Raw genomic sequence first — 15,586 nt, forward strand, 5'->3', positions numbered from 1 at the left:
GAATCGCCATTACCGCCCGTGTTTAACATATTTCCTACCTTTTGAACCCATCCTCCTTCAACAACTGGAGGAGCATCGTCAAAATCGTCTGCGTTGGTAACATCGTTACTCACATCATCATTGAAAATAACAATGTCATCACTACTTGATTCATTGTTTTGTTCTTCCCATGGAACATTCAAATCAAAATCCATTTTAGTTTGAGTTTTTTTTTTTCGATCAAACTATAGCAATTTGATCATCAAAACGTGAAATGTCTTATAAACTGATTGATTATTATTTTTAATCTTCTAATGTTATTGCTACCACAAATAAAATATTGAAGATCTTTTCTAAAATTTCTCAACAATAAGATAAAATATTGAAGATCTTCTCTAAAATCTCTCAACAATAAGATAAAATATTTAAAAAAATATCCCACAAATCAATCAAAAATCTTTTCTAATAAGGAAATGTTAAAAATAAAATTCAAAATTTTAAATAAGGCAATTTGTAAATGAGGTTGTTTTTAAATAAGGCAGTTTTAAAAATCATGGAAACAATTATTTTGATTAGGCGGTTAAAAATCGACTTAGGGTTTACTTTTAACAATATAATGAATTGTAATAGGTACTTTGACGTGCTGATACCCCTAGCTTAGATGGTTACTATACTCTTTGCAAACAATAGCCCTTTACTAACAACAACACGTGCTCGAATCTCCTTACCAGCAAATTTTTTTCCTTTTTTTTCGATTACTCAAGTTAGAGTTAGTTAATTTCGATTTTGATTTTTTTTTTTCATTTTTTTTCGATTAATCATTACATAAACATTTACATTTTGATTTTGATTAAGGCAAAACATTTATCTACAAATTTCATTACGGATTCGATTAATTAATTTGAGTTTATTGCATTTTGACGATTACAATTAGGGTTGATTAATTGATTTTTGACGATTACAATTAGGGTTCATCAATTATATAAAATCGAAATTTGCAATTAGGGTTTTCATCAATTTGATAAATGAAATCAAAATTTTGAATTTGCTTTGATTAATGAAATCGAAATTTTGAATTTGCTTTGATTAATGAAATCGAAATTGGAAATTAGGGTTTTCATCAATTTGATTAATAAATTAAATTAGGGTTTGATTAATTAAATGCAATTTTTATCTATTTTATTTTATTGTTTTTAAAAAATCGATTGTCTTAATTATAAAAGCTAAATAACAAAAAAATATATAAATAATAACATAAATTTAGGTAATTAAAAGAAATTGAAGAAAGTCAAAACAAATTAAAAAACTTCCATAAAAATTGTTAACTACTATAGTTAACTTGCTAACCCAATATGTTAAATTACTAATCTAACCTTACTCTAACCTCTACAAGTTAACTCTAGTTTGCCATGTGGCGCATTATGATTGGTCGTGTATGAAAAATATAAATTATATATTTTATATTGTTTCTACGAATTATGTATGAGATGGAATAATAAAATGATGATAATAATAGTAGTAGTAGTAGTAGTAGTAGTAGTAGTAGCAGCAGCAGCAGCTTAAGACGGTGGTTGCGGGGCACGGTGGTTGTCGGGGCTAGGCGTAAGTACGGGTATGAGTCGAGTTTTTAAATAGCTTAAGACGGGTTTTATTTAATTAATTAATTCGTATTTAATTTAAATAGACTAGTTAGTAATTAAATATATTTAATTATTATATTTAGGTGACGGTTTTTGTGGAAGATTATTATTAGCCAGATTGCTTAGGGAATATGCTAAAAGGTAGGTTTATCCTACTCAGTTTCGATATTGTGTTTATTTGCTAAATGAGTCATTTGTTATTAATTGCATTGAATGAGTCGGTAATTGACATGTTAAATGGTATCTTGCGTACTTGATTTGTTTTGTATGTTGGAGGCCGTGGTGGCTTACTTGTTGTTATGGAGACGTAAGGTGGTTTGGAGACCGTCTTACGCTTGAGTCGCCTCTTAGAGCTTGCCACTCCAAGAGGGATGTGCACATTAATGACTTGAGTTATGGAGGGACTCGTGTGGTTGAGACATGACGTCTGGCAAGGGATCCGGTTGGCTTTCGGACCCGGTACGTCTAGGCGTATCCCTGTACCTGTTTTTGGTTGTTGGTATGTCTGGGCGTGTCCCGGTACTAGTGTGGTTTTCGGTATGTCTGGGCGTCTCCCGGTACCGTGGTGGGGGTTGTTTAATAGTGTCTCATTCATATTATTGTCATGTTGCATACTCACACACTTTGAGTTGTGTCATACTTTATTTATTGAAACTGACGTTTGTGTGTCTGTGTAATTGTCACCTATTTCCGGGGTGGCCTGTGTCGATCCATATGATATTTCCGATCATATGGGGAGCAGGTTAAGTAAAGGTTTTACTTGTTGACGTGATCGGGATTCGGGCCGCACCTTGGACTCATAGTCGAGTAGTGTAGCATGGATGACATAGTCATAGACGAGTAGTATTTCATTTATTAATTTGTTTACATTTATGTAATCACTAAACTTGTTATTTATTTAATGAAGTTTCTTAATTGTAATTCCGATTTCACTGCCTCGGAAAACCGAGACGATAACATTTCCTAATTACCTTGGCTGGGTAAGAAGGGGGTGTTACACAAACCATTTGTGGCCTACCCCACCATAGTTGAAGCATTGCAAGGTAGAGTTGTCGCTCGTACTCTGACCACCTCTTCCCCAAACACGAGATCCTCCACTAAAGCTAGACCCTCCCGAATAAGCTCTAGCCTGGGGTGGTTACGACGCTTGTAGCTCGATTGATTGACACCCTCACCCTCACTCTCAACTAGAATTAGTTTTTTAATTAACTTTATCTAATAGGAATATAATTTATAGTGCTAGTAGAAGTCGAGACAATTTTGATTGTCTATAGGAATTAGGAGTCTCGAACATAAGGAAACTCATCTACTTATTCTGATTAGGAGTGTCATTGTTTTTACTATAAATATGAACCATTGTATTGTTTATTATTCATATTAAGAATATTGGGAATTAAAAGTTGAAAAACTCGATCAAGCTTTGATCACAACCCAGATTTGAGACGACACTTCAAATCTCGATTAATACTTAATTGGCATTTATTATTAATCACCCATTGGTTCAGAACCTTGGCGGGTTATCGATCCAAATATCTCATTGACTCGGATTCTCGGCCGACTTTTCGTCAAATATCTCTATGAGAAACGAACTCGCTCTTTTATCTTTCCAGGTCAGAGTTCGACCCTCAACCCCAACATCGTTCTTTGTTCAAATCGCTTCTGCACTTGTATCATATGAGAAGTCTTGATTTACGCAGTGCACATTTTACTCATTATTGTACACCTCTGAAACTATTAACCCTTTCATTTCTTTGGCACAATGTACTACGATACAACAAGACAAGATAAAAAGAAAAGAAAAAAAATCAAGAACGTCACATATATCTCCACCACCAACCTCATGAACTATTTCGATTACCACCATCACCACCCCTCCTCCAGCCAACCAACTACTCAAATCTTCCTCATACTTCCCGCTCACGCCTCACCCCAACGTTTAATTGGCATCTAACTAACCGCCAACAATCGCTTAATACCCCATCCTTCTCATTGACCCCAACGCGTGACCTCGCCCTCATCTCGCTGTCGGCAAATTAACCCAAACCATCTCGCATCTATCCCTCCTTCACGCTAATACCAACCTAACTCTCTCAGTCTCATTGCTACCATTGACTACCAAGTACGACGTCCACCATGTGTAACAACCCGACCCACCAAGGTCGTAACACAACCCAATAAGATAGGATGTGTACCTTTGAGCCCATTATTTGTCCTCGCTTAAGCCCAAAAGTACAAGACCTTGTTATTAAGTGGTGGATGAAAGCCGTTATAAACATCTCATAAGCCACTCAATTTTCCGATGTGGGACAACTTAATCTCATAATCTCTTGGGGTGTTACAAACTCCCCCACTTAAATAACACAACATCCTCGTTTGCCCGGAAGCTGACCGCAGCCAAGCACATAATCCTCCCCCGCTAGGTGGGTGACCCCGCGTACTCCTGACCACAGGCTCACCACACGGTCGCAGGATTGCTCTGATATCATTTATAACAACCCGACCCACCACGATCGTAACATAACCCCAATAAAATGAGATGTGTAGCTTTGGGCCCATTATTTGTCTTCACTTAAGTCCAAAAGCACAAAACCTTGTTACTAAGTGGTGGATACAAACCCCTTATAAACATCTCATAAGCCACTGAATTTCCCGATATGGAACAACTTAATCTCATAACCTCTTAGGGTATTACACCATGTGCTACCCATCCCTATGTCGTGCCCCAACTCACGTTGCCAACCCGCCGTCACCCAACAACCCATATCTAACATATTAAAATAAATTACCCTATTTATAAAAAGAGGTCTTAAAAGAACATAAAAGATAAGACTAATTTAATCAATAATTTAATATTAAATAGTCAAATAAATCTTCTAAGTTTAAATTATCATTCATAATTGATTTTTGTTTAATTGACTTGTGAGGTTGTAGTGCAAAGAATGGAGAGAATTAGGTTAGACTTTTTTAAGGGAATTATTTTAATGATGAGTAAAATGTGTACTGCAAAAATAAATCCTTTTATTTATTAGTGATATTTTTATAATTATATCCAAACTAAAAAGTATAAGGTACATTTAAGGTTTCTTACTCTGAACTTAAGAAAATTATTAAGAAAATTATGACTTAAACTCAACTCAACTAAATTGATATTGACTTGACCAGAACGCAACCAACTCGAACTGCACACCAATAAAAGTGGATAACCTAAATGAACCTGATCGAATTGAAATCAAAACTAAGATAAACCCAATTTACATCGAATCGATTGAACCCGATCCAAAATTGAACCAAATAACTCATTTATCATGTCTAAATTATGTCACATAATTTTACGTAATTGTTAAATCCCGGGCATAATTTTACTAAATTCCGCACACTTTGCTTATTTTTCCATCCTACCCTTGATCTTTAAAAGAAAAAACAAAATATGAAACCTCTAATTAAAGTAGAAAACCCCTTTAACGGTTAGAGCATGAGCAATAGAGAGGATGATATAATCCTCTTATTTGTTATTTCACCCTCTTATTTTTTAACACATTATTTTTTCTATGACCCGCCTCCATTTCCTCTATGTTTATCCTCTTATATATTTTTGTCCACAATAGAGAGGATCCTCTTATCCATCATCTACCCATTATTTATCTACAGTTTACAAAAGAAAAAAAATAAAGGAAAATAATCCACATGGAGAAATATTATTAGATAGTTGGCATAAGAGCACCCACAATAGAGAGGATGGTTTCATCCTCTTATTTTTTTCTCTTTCTTTCTATTTTTTTGACACCTCATTCCATCTTTCATCCACCTCATTTCCCACTATCTACATCCTCTTCATTTCTACTACATCTTTTTTCCTCCACAATAGAGATGATCATCTTATATTACTTTTCTTATTATTATATTTATTATATTTATATTTAATATTATGGGTTACTTTATATTGTTTTAATAATTTACAAATTAATAAAACTAATTTTAAAAAAAGTTTGTGTTGCTAAATTAAATAACATATAAAATTCATAAAACAAAATACATCAAATTCATAATACAAAGTAAAGATATAAAATTTATAAAACAAAATACATGAAACTTAACATTAAATTGTAATACATATTTTTAGTTTATGTTCGAGCCTTGAAACATAGTCCATATATGTTCGAACAAATATGAATGTACAATAACAATTAAAAGTATATTGAGTAATTTTTTTTCCATAATAAATAAAAATTATAAATTAAAATATTATCCATATGGCAAATAAACATTATAGCATGTACTATAGAGGGGAGCTTTTGATCCTCTTATCCTCTTCTATTTTCTTGACACCTCATTCACTTTTTAACCACCTCATTTTCCATTATCTTCATCTTCATCTTCATCCTCTATATTTTTCTTATATTTTTCCACAATGGAGAGAAAAGCTTTCTTTCCCTCTTATATTAATAACTACTTTAACCTTCAATTTTTTTTAAAAAAAAATATAAGAAAATAATAATATATGACAACATTGATTGATTGAATAGCACAAGGGCCAAGACACAACTTCCTCTAAAATTAGAGGAAGTCTTCTTCATCCTCTTACTAAGAGGATCCTCTACCTTAGTTCCACAATAGAGAGGATCTCCTCTTAAGAGGAGAGAGTGTGCTAAGAGGAGGCACAATCCTCTCTATTGTACATATCTTAGCTTGTGGGCACAAGGGCCTATGTCTCATTTCCTCTAAAAGTAGAGGAATCACCCATCTTCTTCTATACAAGAGGACACCCAACATAGTTCCCACAAAAGAGATGATGTCTTCTTAGAGGAGAAAAATGGTTAAGAGGATGCTCATTCATCTCTATTGTGGATGCTCTAAGGGTCAATGCTATACTTCCTTTAAAATTAGAGAAAATAGAGAATTTTCTTACATGCTCCATAATAAAGAGCACATCCTCTTAAAGAAAAAATAAGTGCTAAAAAAAGACTTCATATTATGGGTGCTCTTCATCTAAGTAGTCCGAGAGTCATGGGTCATGTGTAGTATCACTAGTACATTGGTAGACTAAAACATGGGACGTCTTGGAAAGGTGGGTGAGAGTCATGCGAATAGGCAAAATAGCAAAGTACGTTTTTAACTCTATATATTTGTCTCGCCACTCAATCTTCACTTTTCACTTCACTTTTGTTTGTTTGGTAACAAGCCCATCTCTAAATTCCTACCAAAATTATAGCAATCCAATTACATAAAATCCGATAGATTAATTCATTCACTGAATCAACCCAAATACCCAATTAAAGCAAATATCAAACTATAGCAACTATATATATACAGATACAAAAAAATATACTCACTTTATATATATATCTATATAAACCTCCATTAAAACCCCACATACACACTACTTTTTATTCCACCTTAACTTTTCTTCTTCTCCAACCAAGGTTGGCAGCAGCTTTCTTCTCTTTTTATTCTATTTTTCAAAGAATATCAAATAATTTATCTGTGTTGAAATGGGCACTCATCAACAAGAACAACTATCTGATAATCAACATCATCATCATCATCAAGAATTGCGCACAATTGCAGACCACCAGGTTATCATTTAATTCTCTGTTTTTATACGATTTACTGTCATGTAAATTACTGTATACGATTTACTGTCATGTAAATTACTGTATAATTACATGTTAAAGTTTGTTTCTTTTTTCCCCTTCAATTTTCATGCAAGGTAAAATTCTGGAAAATTAAAATTAATTGTTTAATAATATAATTTGATTATTTTAAGGCTTTTAGGCTGGATATTAGCTTGAATACCAATAAAGCTGGTTGTTAGTTTTATGATTGCTTTAAACTCATAATTCACCCAATTAGCTACTGCACATGATTAGTGTGTCTTTTTCTTTTTGTGTAATAAAGGGAATGGAGTCTTATTGTGGCCGAGTACATCAGGTCATCAGTCAATGATTTTGTACGAGTTTATAGCTAAGCTACATGACATCTGCATATTTTGGGTGTTAGTTGAAATGTTTTCATTCTTTAGTTTTGCAATCAAAACCCTATGGTTTCTTACATTGTTTGTTTTGCACTTTTGCTTTAGGATCATCCCATATACTCATATTTTTGCTGTTTTACGTTACCCTGTTAGTCGATATGGACATATGTTCTTGTGAGTACTCGGTATTGTGCTAGTTTAAAGGCCTTGTATCTTCAATTCATTTTTCTGAATTCGGAATAGTTTGAAATAGTTTTAGAATACCTCAAACAAATAAGTTCAATTGAAAGATGTTTAGTGTAAAACTAGTTAGACCATTGTGGTTACATTTGACCATAGAATGGTCACAAAATCCCGTCTTTTTGAAAAGACGAAAATGGTCCGTCTGAAACAAGAATTTGTGTATTAGTTTTTATTTTATTAGGTAAGGAAGATTCTAATGCGCATTGAGATTTGCGAACGCTGCGTAAATATTTGATTAGGCCATGTTTTTGTCTTTCTTACATGAGAATTTGACTAAGAATGTTTAGTACTGAACCATTTTTGTTATATTAATTGAAAGCAGGTGAGCTTGATTAAGAATAAGAGTACTTTTTTAGTCAAGGTTGATGTAGACACCAAATGCATAGACAAAGAGTTAGGCATGGATACGCCCTTTTTTAGATATATACTCCGTATAATATTAGTTAATCTTGGACAACATTTTTCGGTTCCAATAGATTATTTTCTTGTATAATTTCTAAGCGAGACGTAGATATAAAACTCTTGTTCTGTAGGTATCTTGTTTTTTCAAGGGTCCTTTATAAATTATATCATGATTGGAGACTTTGACTCTTTTATTTGATTGGCTTTTGGGGCACTGAGAAGACACTAATTGGCCTAAGAACTTCAGTTCTAATTAATGGCTCTTACATCTTGATTCATATGCTGCATATAAGTACTGTGATTATAAGTACGGTGATTATATTACCTAGATAAACAAGTTTCTGTGGTTAGCTTACGCATGATCTCAGCAGCTTATACGATGTTTTTTTCGTAATATGTGATCTTTTTTTATTCAATTAGCAAGTAGCCGCATTTGAATCAAAGTAGCCGTGAGTGTTTATTTCTTTTTCCGTGTTTGTGAAGGTTGTTAAACTAATGCAAATACTGTCACCTTCTGTAAATGTTGATTTTGTCCTTGTGTAATTTTAACAATATTAACCAGGCAGTTTTTCTTAAAAGTTCACCTTAAGCTATTTGGAACAAGTTTTGGATAAATCATTCCTATGGTAGGACAAAGCGAGTTTCAAGGTTTTGGGATGAGTTTTCATTGCGGAATCTTGGAAGTTACTCCAAAATCTAAATTTCTTACTCCGTCTTACTGTAGGACTGTTTTAGCCAACTTTGTGCTGCTAAGTTGGTAACATAAAGCAGGAGAAAGTGTTCGTTAACCAGCTTGATGAAATAAGAAAATACAATTGATGTTCCCCAAACTTTCGATATTTCAACAGTAAACTGACTGGCTTACTGCACATTCTGATATGCGTTTTGATGCATTTCCCTATTTTTTGTACGTGTTATATTTTCAGATGGGAGAATCAGCTGAAATAACTGAAGAATGTGCACCTGGGCAACACAGAAGACCACAGACACAAAATCTTGCTTTGGAGATACCACCAATAACTGTTCAATGCTCTCCAGATGATTCCGTAAAGATAAATATGGTTCCTGTGCCAAGTCCAGTACCTAAAAGAGTAAATTTTTCACCCATGCACAGCCCTAGTGTTGGTAGATCAAACAGCTGTACAACATCCACTACTTTCAAAAACAAATCATCTTTCAAAAGCCTTCTTCCAAAACTTAGTTTCAAGTTCAAGAATGCTTCTTCGGACATTGAGAAGGATGTCATTTTTGCTCTGGGATCTCCTTCATCTGTAAGAGGTGGGAGGCCACTTATGACAAGAACATTTTCAATTTCAAGGCTTTTCACACCAAGAGAAAGTAAAGCGTCATCATTGCCTGTTACTCCGATCTCTCACTCTAATCCAGGATCAACACATGGTAGCAATGTAAGTGTTATTTCTTTCAATACTGCAGCAAGAGTGACTTGATTGTATGTCTTTCCTATTAAAAATATATGACGACAACATGACCCTCTTGTTCTGAAAATTTTTGCCTTTCGCAGAGTAGGGAGTGGGGGTGGGGGAAGGGGTCATATGTAATGGTTTTAAATCAAGGCTACGAGTCCTGCAACTATGAAATGCTGCCATTTTGTAAAGGTTTTGAGATCACCGCGATCCCATTCTACAGCATTTTGAGGTGATATTGCCGCCTTAGCGAGATTAAGCCGTGACAGTGATACATGCAACCGTGACTGATTTCGAGATTTAAAAATAACGTATCCTTAATGGTTAAATAAGAAACGTGGCGGTAATTTGAGTGTTATATTTGCTTTTCAAAATATTCCAAAGCCAAGGAATAGTGAATATTTTGCTACACTTGCAAGGGAAATAATTGTCCTGATAGGACAGCTTAATGAAATTCGTTAACATAATTCTTGAAGTATACGACTTTTGTTTGTCTTGGTGTTTTCACCATAGTATAATTTCAATTTTCCGTTGCCTCAAATCGTTGACTTTCTAAATTTTGTTTGTTAGTTTAGATGGATATGTTAAGGCCATTGTAGGCGACTCTATATCTACTCTCTAAGTCAATGCCCATTATTGTTTGTCGAAGGTCAGATATATTCTTTCATGAATTTGATCCTTTCTTGGACTTGTTTTGTTACAAACTTCGTTGCCTTACAGAAAGGGCTAGCCCAACTCCTTATGCACCGCTCACGTTCTGTTCCAGTATTAATCGACAAAGATGGCAGTATACGCCTGCGGGATTCTCTTAATGGAGTGTATCGTGTGATACCAACACCTCGAGCTCAAGAAGGAGCTTCAATTGCATCAAGAGGAAGCACTACCATTATTGACGGTATATGCGTTAAACCGAAAAGTTTTCCTAGTTACCAAACGAGCCATATCTTATACTGTATGACAATTGGTTAGGAAGTGCTCCCTCTATTTCAGTGAATGAGTCTCATTTGACTTTTTATTGTAACTTAAAAAGTCAAATGAGGCTTATTTACTCACATGGAGGGAGAAACAACTTACTGTAATAGCGCTTATGAATCAGGTAATGAGGATGACGGGGAAGACATTCCCGAAGAAGAAGCTGTTTGTAGAATATGCTTTGTTGAGCTTGGAGAAGGCTCAGAGACACTAAAGATGGAATGCGATTGCAAAGGGGAACTCGCTCTAATTCACCAGGAATGTGCTGTTAAATGGTTTAGCATCAAAGGTAACAAGATTTGCGAAGTATGTAAACAAGAGGTTAAAAACCTACCGGTTACTCTTTTGCGAATTCAGAATGCTCAGTCACAAGGAAACGCTGCACAGCAAGCTCAATTAACAGGATACAGGCACGTGAAAAACTTCTGTCCTCATGATAGTCTTTAATTTCAGTTAGTTTCATTTCAATTCATTTTTAGTTCGTAACATTGTAACATATGGTCATATACTAGAGTGCTAGACCGTGTAGTGTAAGAAGATTAAATACCAAAAAAGTGCAATTGAGCTTTTTCGAGCATATGCAGATGAAAAGCTTTCCAGAAATAAAAAATCCTTCATATTGCTTTAGAATTCAGTCTTGAAGATCATTTTTGTAAATAGAGATGTAGACTTCTATAGTCTAGAAAGAATCAAAATTTTTGACATTGAATAAGCTTTACATTAACTATATCATTTCACGATATCAAAGTTTGTTCACTATACACTAAGCTGGCCTGGAGACAGGAACCATGACAGTTGCCAACTTAATTGGAGGCTTTTGAATTTTCTTTTGTTGAAGCTTAGTTTGGCCTCCTCAATAAAAATACTCAAGAAAGATGTATTTCGACTATTTCGCGATTATTATGAAGAGAGATAATATAACTGTAAACTCTCCTTTGCATTCCAGGGTTTGGCAAGATGTCCCTGTTCTTGTAATCGTAAGCATGCTTGCGTACTTTTGTTTCCTTGAACAGATTTTGGTAAGCTCCCTAGATTTTCCCCCTTGTGTTTTATCTTCTTTTTTTTGCTACAGCTTCTTTATGGTGTTTTCTCATTTTTTCTTTGCGAGAGCACCTTGAGGCACTCGGGTAATGTTGTTGTTGTTCTCTGTTTTTCTTTGTTCATTGGTTTCAGACGAGAGTTCATGCCCCAAATCATTTTTTAACTGAGGCTTTTTTCTTTTACTTTTTAAAATATTGAATTGCTAACCACCTATTGTAGGTAGGTGTTCCTTTTTTTTCCAAGGATATTTATGCAGCACATTTTCCATTTGCAGCTTAAAAACATGGGTACAAATGCAATAGCTGTTTCTATTCCATTTTCATGTATTTTGGGTCTTCTTGCATCCATGATAGCAACAACAATGGGTACGTTTGTTCCGCCTTATAGCTCACTTTCAAATTTTCTGCATATATTCATTGTTAGAAACTTACAGGTCCACTTCAAATTTAATCTTTTGGTAACTTGAAACCTGTTTTCAGTGAAAAGAAGATTCATTTGGGTATATGCTGCTATTCAATTCATATTGGTGGTTGCCTTGGCCCATATTTTTTCCTCAGTGGTAAACAACTCCTTTCATAGCTTTTCAATTTTGGTGACTTCGTTGAGTCGTTTTGTATGCTATAAAATGTAAAAAAGTATTATACCCTAAAAATCACATGTCATGTCTGAGTATTTCAATTGTTAAAATGGGTTGAAAACTGTTGCCTTGACAACATGGATCATGTTGTTTCATCTGAAATGAACATTTAGGGGTTATCTTGTTCAAACTCGAGTTTGATCAAATGACTGTTGGATAGAAGCCGTGTTACCTACTGTAGAGAGTCTCTGTTTACATTCGTTCCCAGTGATAAGCTGTTGTCAAGAAAATAATTACTGATCACATTGATTTGGAACATTCGCCCATGTTTATGATTACTTTTGTACCTCTTAGCAAATAGCAACTATATGAAGTTATGAACCATAATTTATTAGGGTATCGTGTTTTCTTGTAACTAAAATGTCTACCTTGTACATGCTGTCAAAATAAAGAAGACCAACTTGTGCAGAAGGCAATATGACGGCGGTACTGAGAGTGAAATTACAGATTTGAACCGCTATATTACTCCGACTCTACACTTGTTTATCACGTGGCAACACGACACTCATTGTTATACAACACGGCAAACATCACTTCAAAACTTTATTCTGACGCGAAAACATGAAATCCCTTATAACTTTGTTTTAAGGGCTTAATTTTAACCTTTCACTCAGGAGCCTGCAAATCATTCACATTGTCACGCAACCCTGTAAAAAACAGCCTTGTCCGACACACGCCTGCACCCGACACTTGCAGCCAAATCTGAGTAGTATAGTTAACCCGTATTACTCGCAGGGGCGGAACTAGGAATGAAATGCATCTAGGGCTAAATAGCCTAAATTGATACACTAATCAAATCAATTGGTTAAAAATAATGCAAACAATAATTAGCTAGTGGGGAGAAAAATTTCAACGAGGGGAACGGATATGGTATAAGGTAGCCTCGAAAAAAATTGAAAAATTGAACTAAGAACTTCAAAAATTTCATACGCTAGCGGAATTTAGAACCCCTACCCCCTCACTCCTCCACTAATTGTGACATACCTATTTATAAAGACGGATATTTATTAACTCAAAATTAATCTTGGATGATCAATGAGAAAAAAATGTAGCGTGATAATTGATAAACAAACCAATAACAAAAATCAGTAATAAATAAAGTTTTTGAAAAATACTCTTATTTCTATAGTATACGATAATTTTATCAATCAAATATTTTGTAATGATATATTCCCTCCTATCTAAACCAAAGGTAACAGTTGCTTTATCACACTTGTCGAGGTACGTTTTGCAACGTGAATATATTTAGTTACACATTATTAAAAATTATAAAAATTTGATATTCTTATAGCTTTCATGACGATAAATCAAACAAGATCTCACATGACTATATTTTGTCGTATAGGTTAAGAATAATATCAAAGATTCCCTACGACCATGAATAGTGCCAAAAAGCAAGTGTTACCTCTGGTTTGGAGGTGAGGAAGTAATAGATTGTTCAATAATATTGAACTTTGAATGATAAATAACAAAATCTTAATGGGAATTGGGTGAAATCAAGTTGCATATTGATAATAAAACAAATAATGCAAGCTCTTCTTGGCAAGGCTATAAAAAAAGCACAAATTAAAAGAGGGTGAAATCAAGTTGCATATTGATAATAAAACAAATAATGCAAGCTCTTCTTGGCACGGCTATAAAAAAAGAAACTGAACCAAAAAATGCCATATATAAGATTTGAACCCCACTCATCTACCTGGTAGACAAAATCACCAACCATCTGAGCTACTCTCTACTAATATCATATTGATTCACTTAATTTCATTTAGACTTTATCTAGGGCTATAGCCCTAGAAGAATTAGGCTGCATCCGCCCCTGATTACTCGCTATAGAGTGTTTGTTAGTTTACGTTAATTTCCTGCGAGACTACAATAAGATCAGTAGTTATAAATAATGATTCTGAAAGTTCTTCTTTGGTTTGATTGTGGCTGTTACAGGTGCACATAATAACAGTAGTATCAATTCTAATTGCTAGCTTTATCGGGTTTGGGGCTACAATGTGTGGATGTTCTCTCTTATGCGAGATTTTGCACTGGTGGAGGATATGGCTATCTCACTCAGTTGGCCAGCCTGATGTTGAGACAGGGCTTCCTACGTCAACGTTGGAAACAGCTAATATCCCACAAAACATTTCCAATCAACCTGAAACTCACACTCCTGATCCTACAGCCTCATGATGGTAATTTACTCAAATTTTCAAGCCAGACTAAACCCAATGGTACAAAATTGAAACACAAAAGTTCGGTATAGCTTATGCTGTGTATATTATGCTATCTAGGAAGCAACCTAGGATGTCAATGTAAAATTTTCAGGTCTTGAGTTTTGTGATTCCAACTTGTTCTAATTAATTTTCTCTCTTGTTTAATATTTTGGATAATTTGTCCCTTACCCTTAGTGCAGCCTTGAAGCTGTTAAATAGCCAAGTGTATGTAGCCGGTAGAGTGGTAGGGCTATTTTTGTGATTACTTTCTTACTTTGGTTTACTTTGCTGAATATCAATCTCCTATGCTTTAACTTTGTTAGTAGTAAGTGAACTTAAATTCAAGCTCTTGCACTCCTATAATATCGAGGAAATACTTTTGTTCGATGTTTGTTAATTTATGTAATTACTAGTTTTATTCAATATGTATGTAGTACTAAAGATACTCCGGAGTTAAGTGAAGGAAATCAATGCAGTGGAAGTGACAGGAGCTTGAAGAACGGAAATCCCACGACATGATTTAATCAGATAAATCACGATTGATTTCACTTTTGCAGCTATTACTTCTCCCATTTTTTCCTGCAAACCTTAAACCTTTGTCTTGCTACTAATTTTCCTCCTCTTTTTAGTCCTCACTTGAATCACATAATAAGCATTACTACATGATGCAGATAGATAGACAAGTGTTCTCTCCGTTAACGCATGGAATCCCTATTAAACTTGCCAAGTTGCAGACTGTCTAGATTCCTACTCCCTCATGTCAATACAAAACTACAAATTCCAAAAAAAAAAAATTCGTGAGTTATCCAAAATCCTAATTCTAGAAAGGATAAATATAATAATTATAATATTATACAGTAATATTGTTATTAAAGCAATCATTCATTCAATCCGCACCCCGTTTTTAACCCCATGGGAAATTTCAGCCAGGAGTCTCTATTTCAAACAGAGTCCGTTATTCGGATAAAAAGGTTGTCCCAATTAAAAAATAGCAACGGCAGGTTTCCAATTTATAATATAGAGCTTCGAACCAACACCAGGCTAAAGTCAAGTCGAAGAGTGGTTAGTACACAGAC

At 34.5% G+C, this 15,586-nt stretch overlaps 1 protein-coding gene across 2 annotated transcripts; it reads left to right on the forward strand.

Annotated features, from left to right (window-relative positions):
• The first annotated feature begins 6,770 nt into the window (after nucleotides 1-6,770).
• LOC141647674 (uncharacterized) lies at nucleotides 6,771-14,895 on the forward strand. Of its 2 annotated transcripts, none has more exons than XM_074455966.1 (8): nucleotides 6,771-7,192; nucleotides 9,162-9,641; nucleotides 10,380-10,554; nucleotides 10,756-11,041; nucleotides 11,578-11,650; nucleotides 11,947-12,037; nucleotides 12,152-12,231; nucleotides 14,248-14,895. In XM_074455966.1, exons 1-8 carry the CDS (start codon nucleotides 7,109-7,111, stop codon nucleotides 14,485-14,487), a joined length of 1,509 nt encoding a protein of 502 aa, XP_074312067.1. In that variant the 5' UTR covers nucleotides 6,771-7,108; the 3' UTR covers nucleotides 14,488-14,895. The 2 variants fall into 2 exon arrangements, with proteins under 2 accessions (XP_074312067.1, XP_074312068.1); XM_074455967.1 differs by lacking the exon at nucleotides 6,771-7,192 and adding an exon at nucleotides 8,665-8,684.
• The last annotated feature ends 691 nt before the right edge of the window (nucleotides 14,896-15,586 follow it).

Source organism: Silene latifolia, chromosome 3, assembly GCF_048544455.1.
Source record: "Silene latifolia isolate original U9 population chromosome 3, ASM4854445v1, whole genome shotgun sequence".
In the NCBI taxonomy this organism is placed as follows: Eukaryota; Viridiplantae; Streptophyta; class Magnoliopsida; order Caryophyllales; family Caryophyllaceae; genus Silene; species Silene latifolia.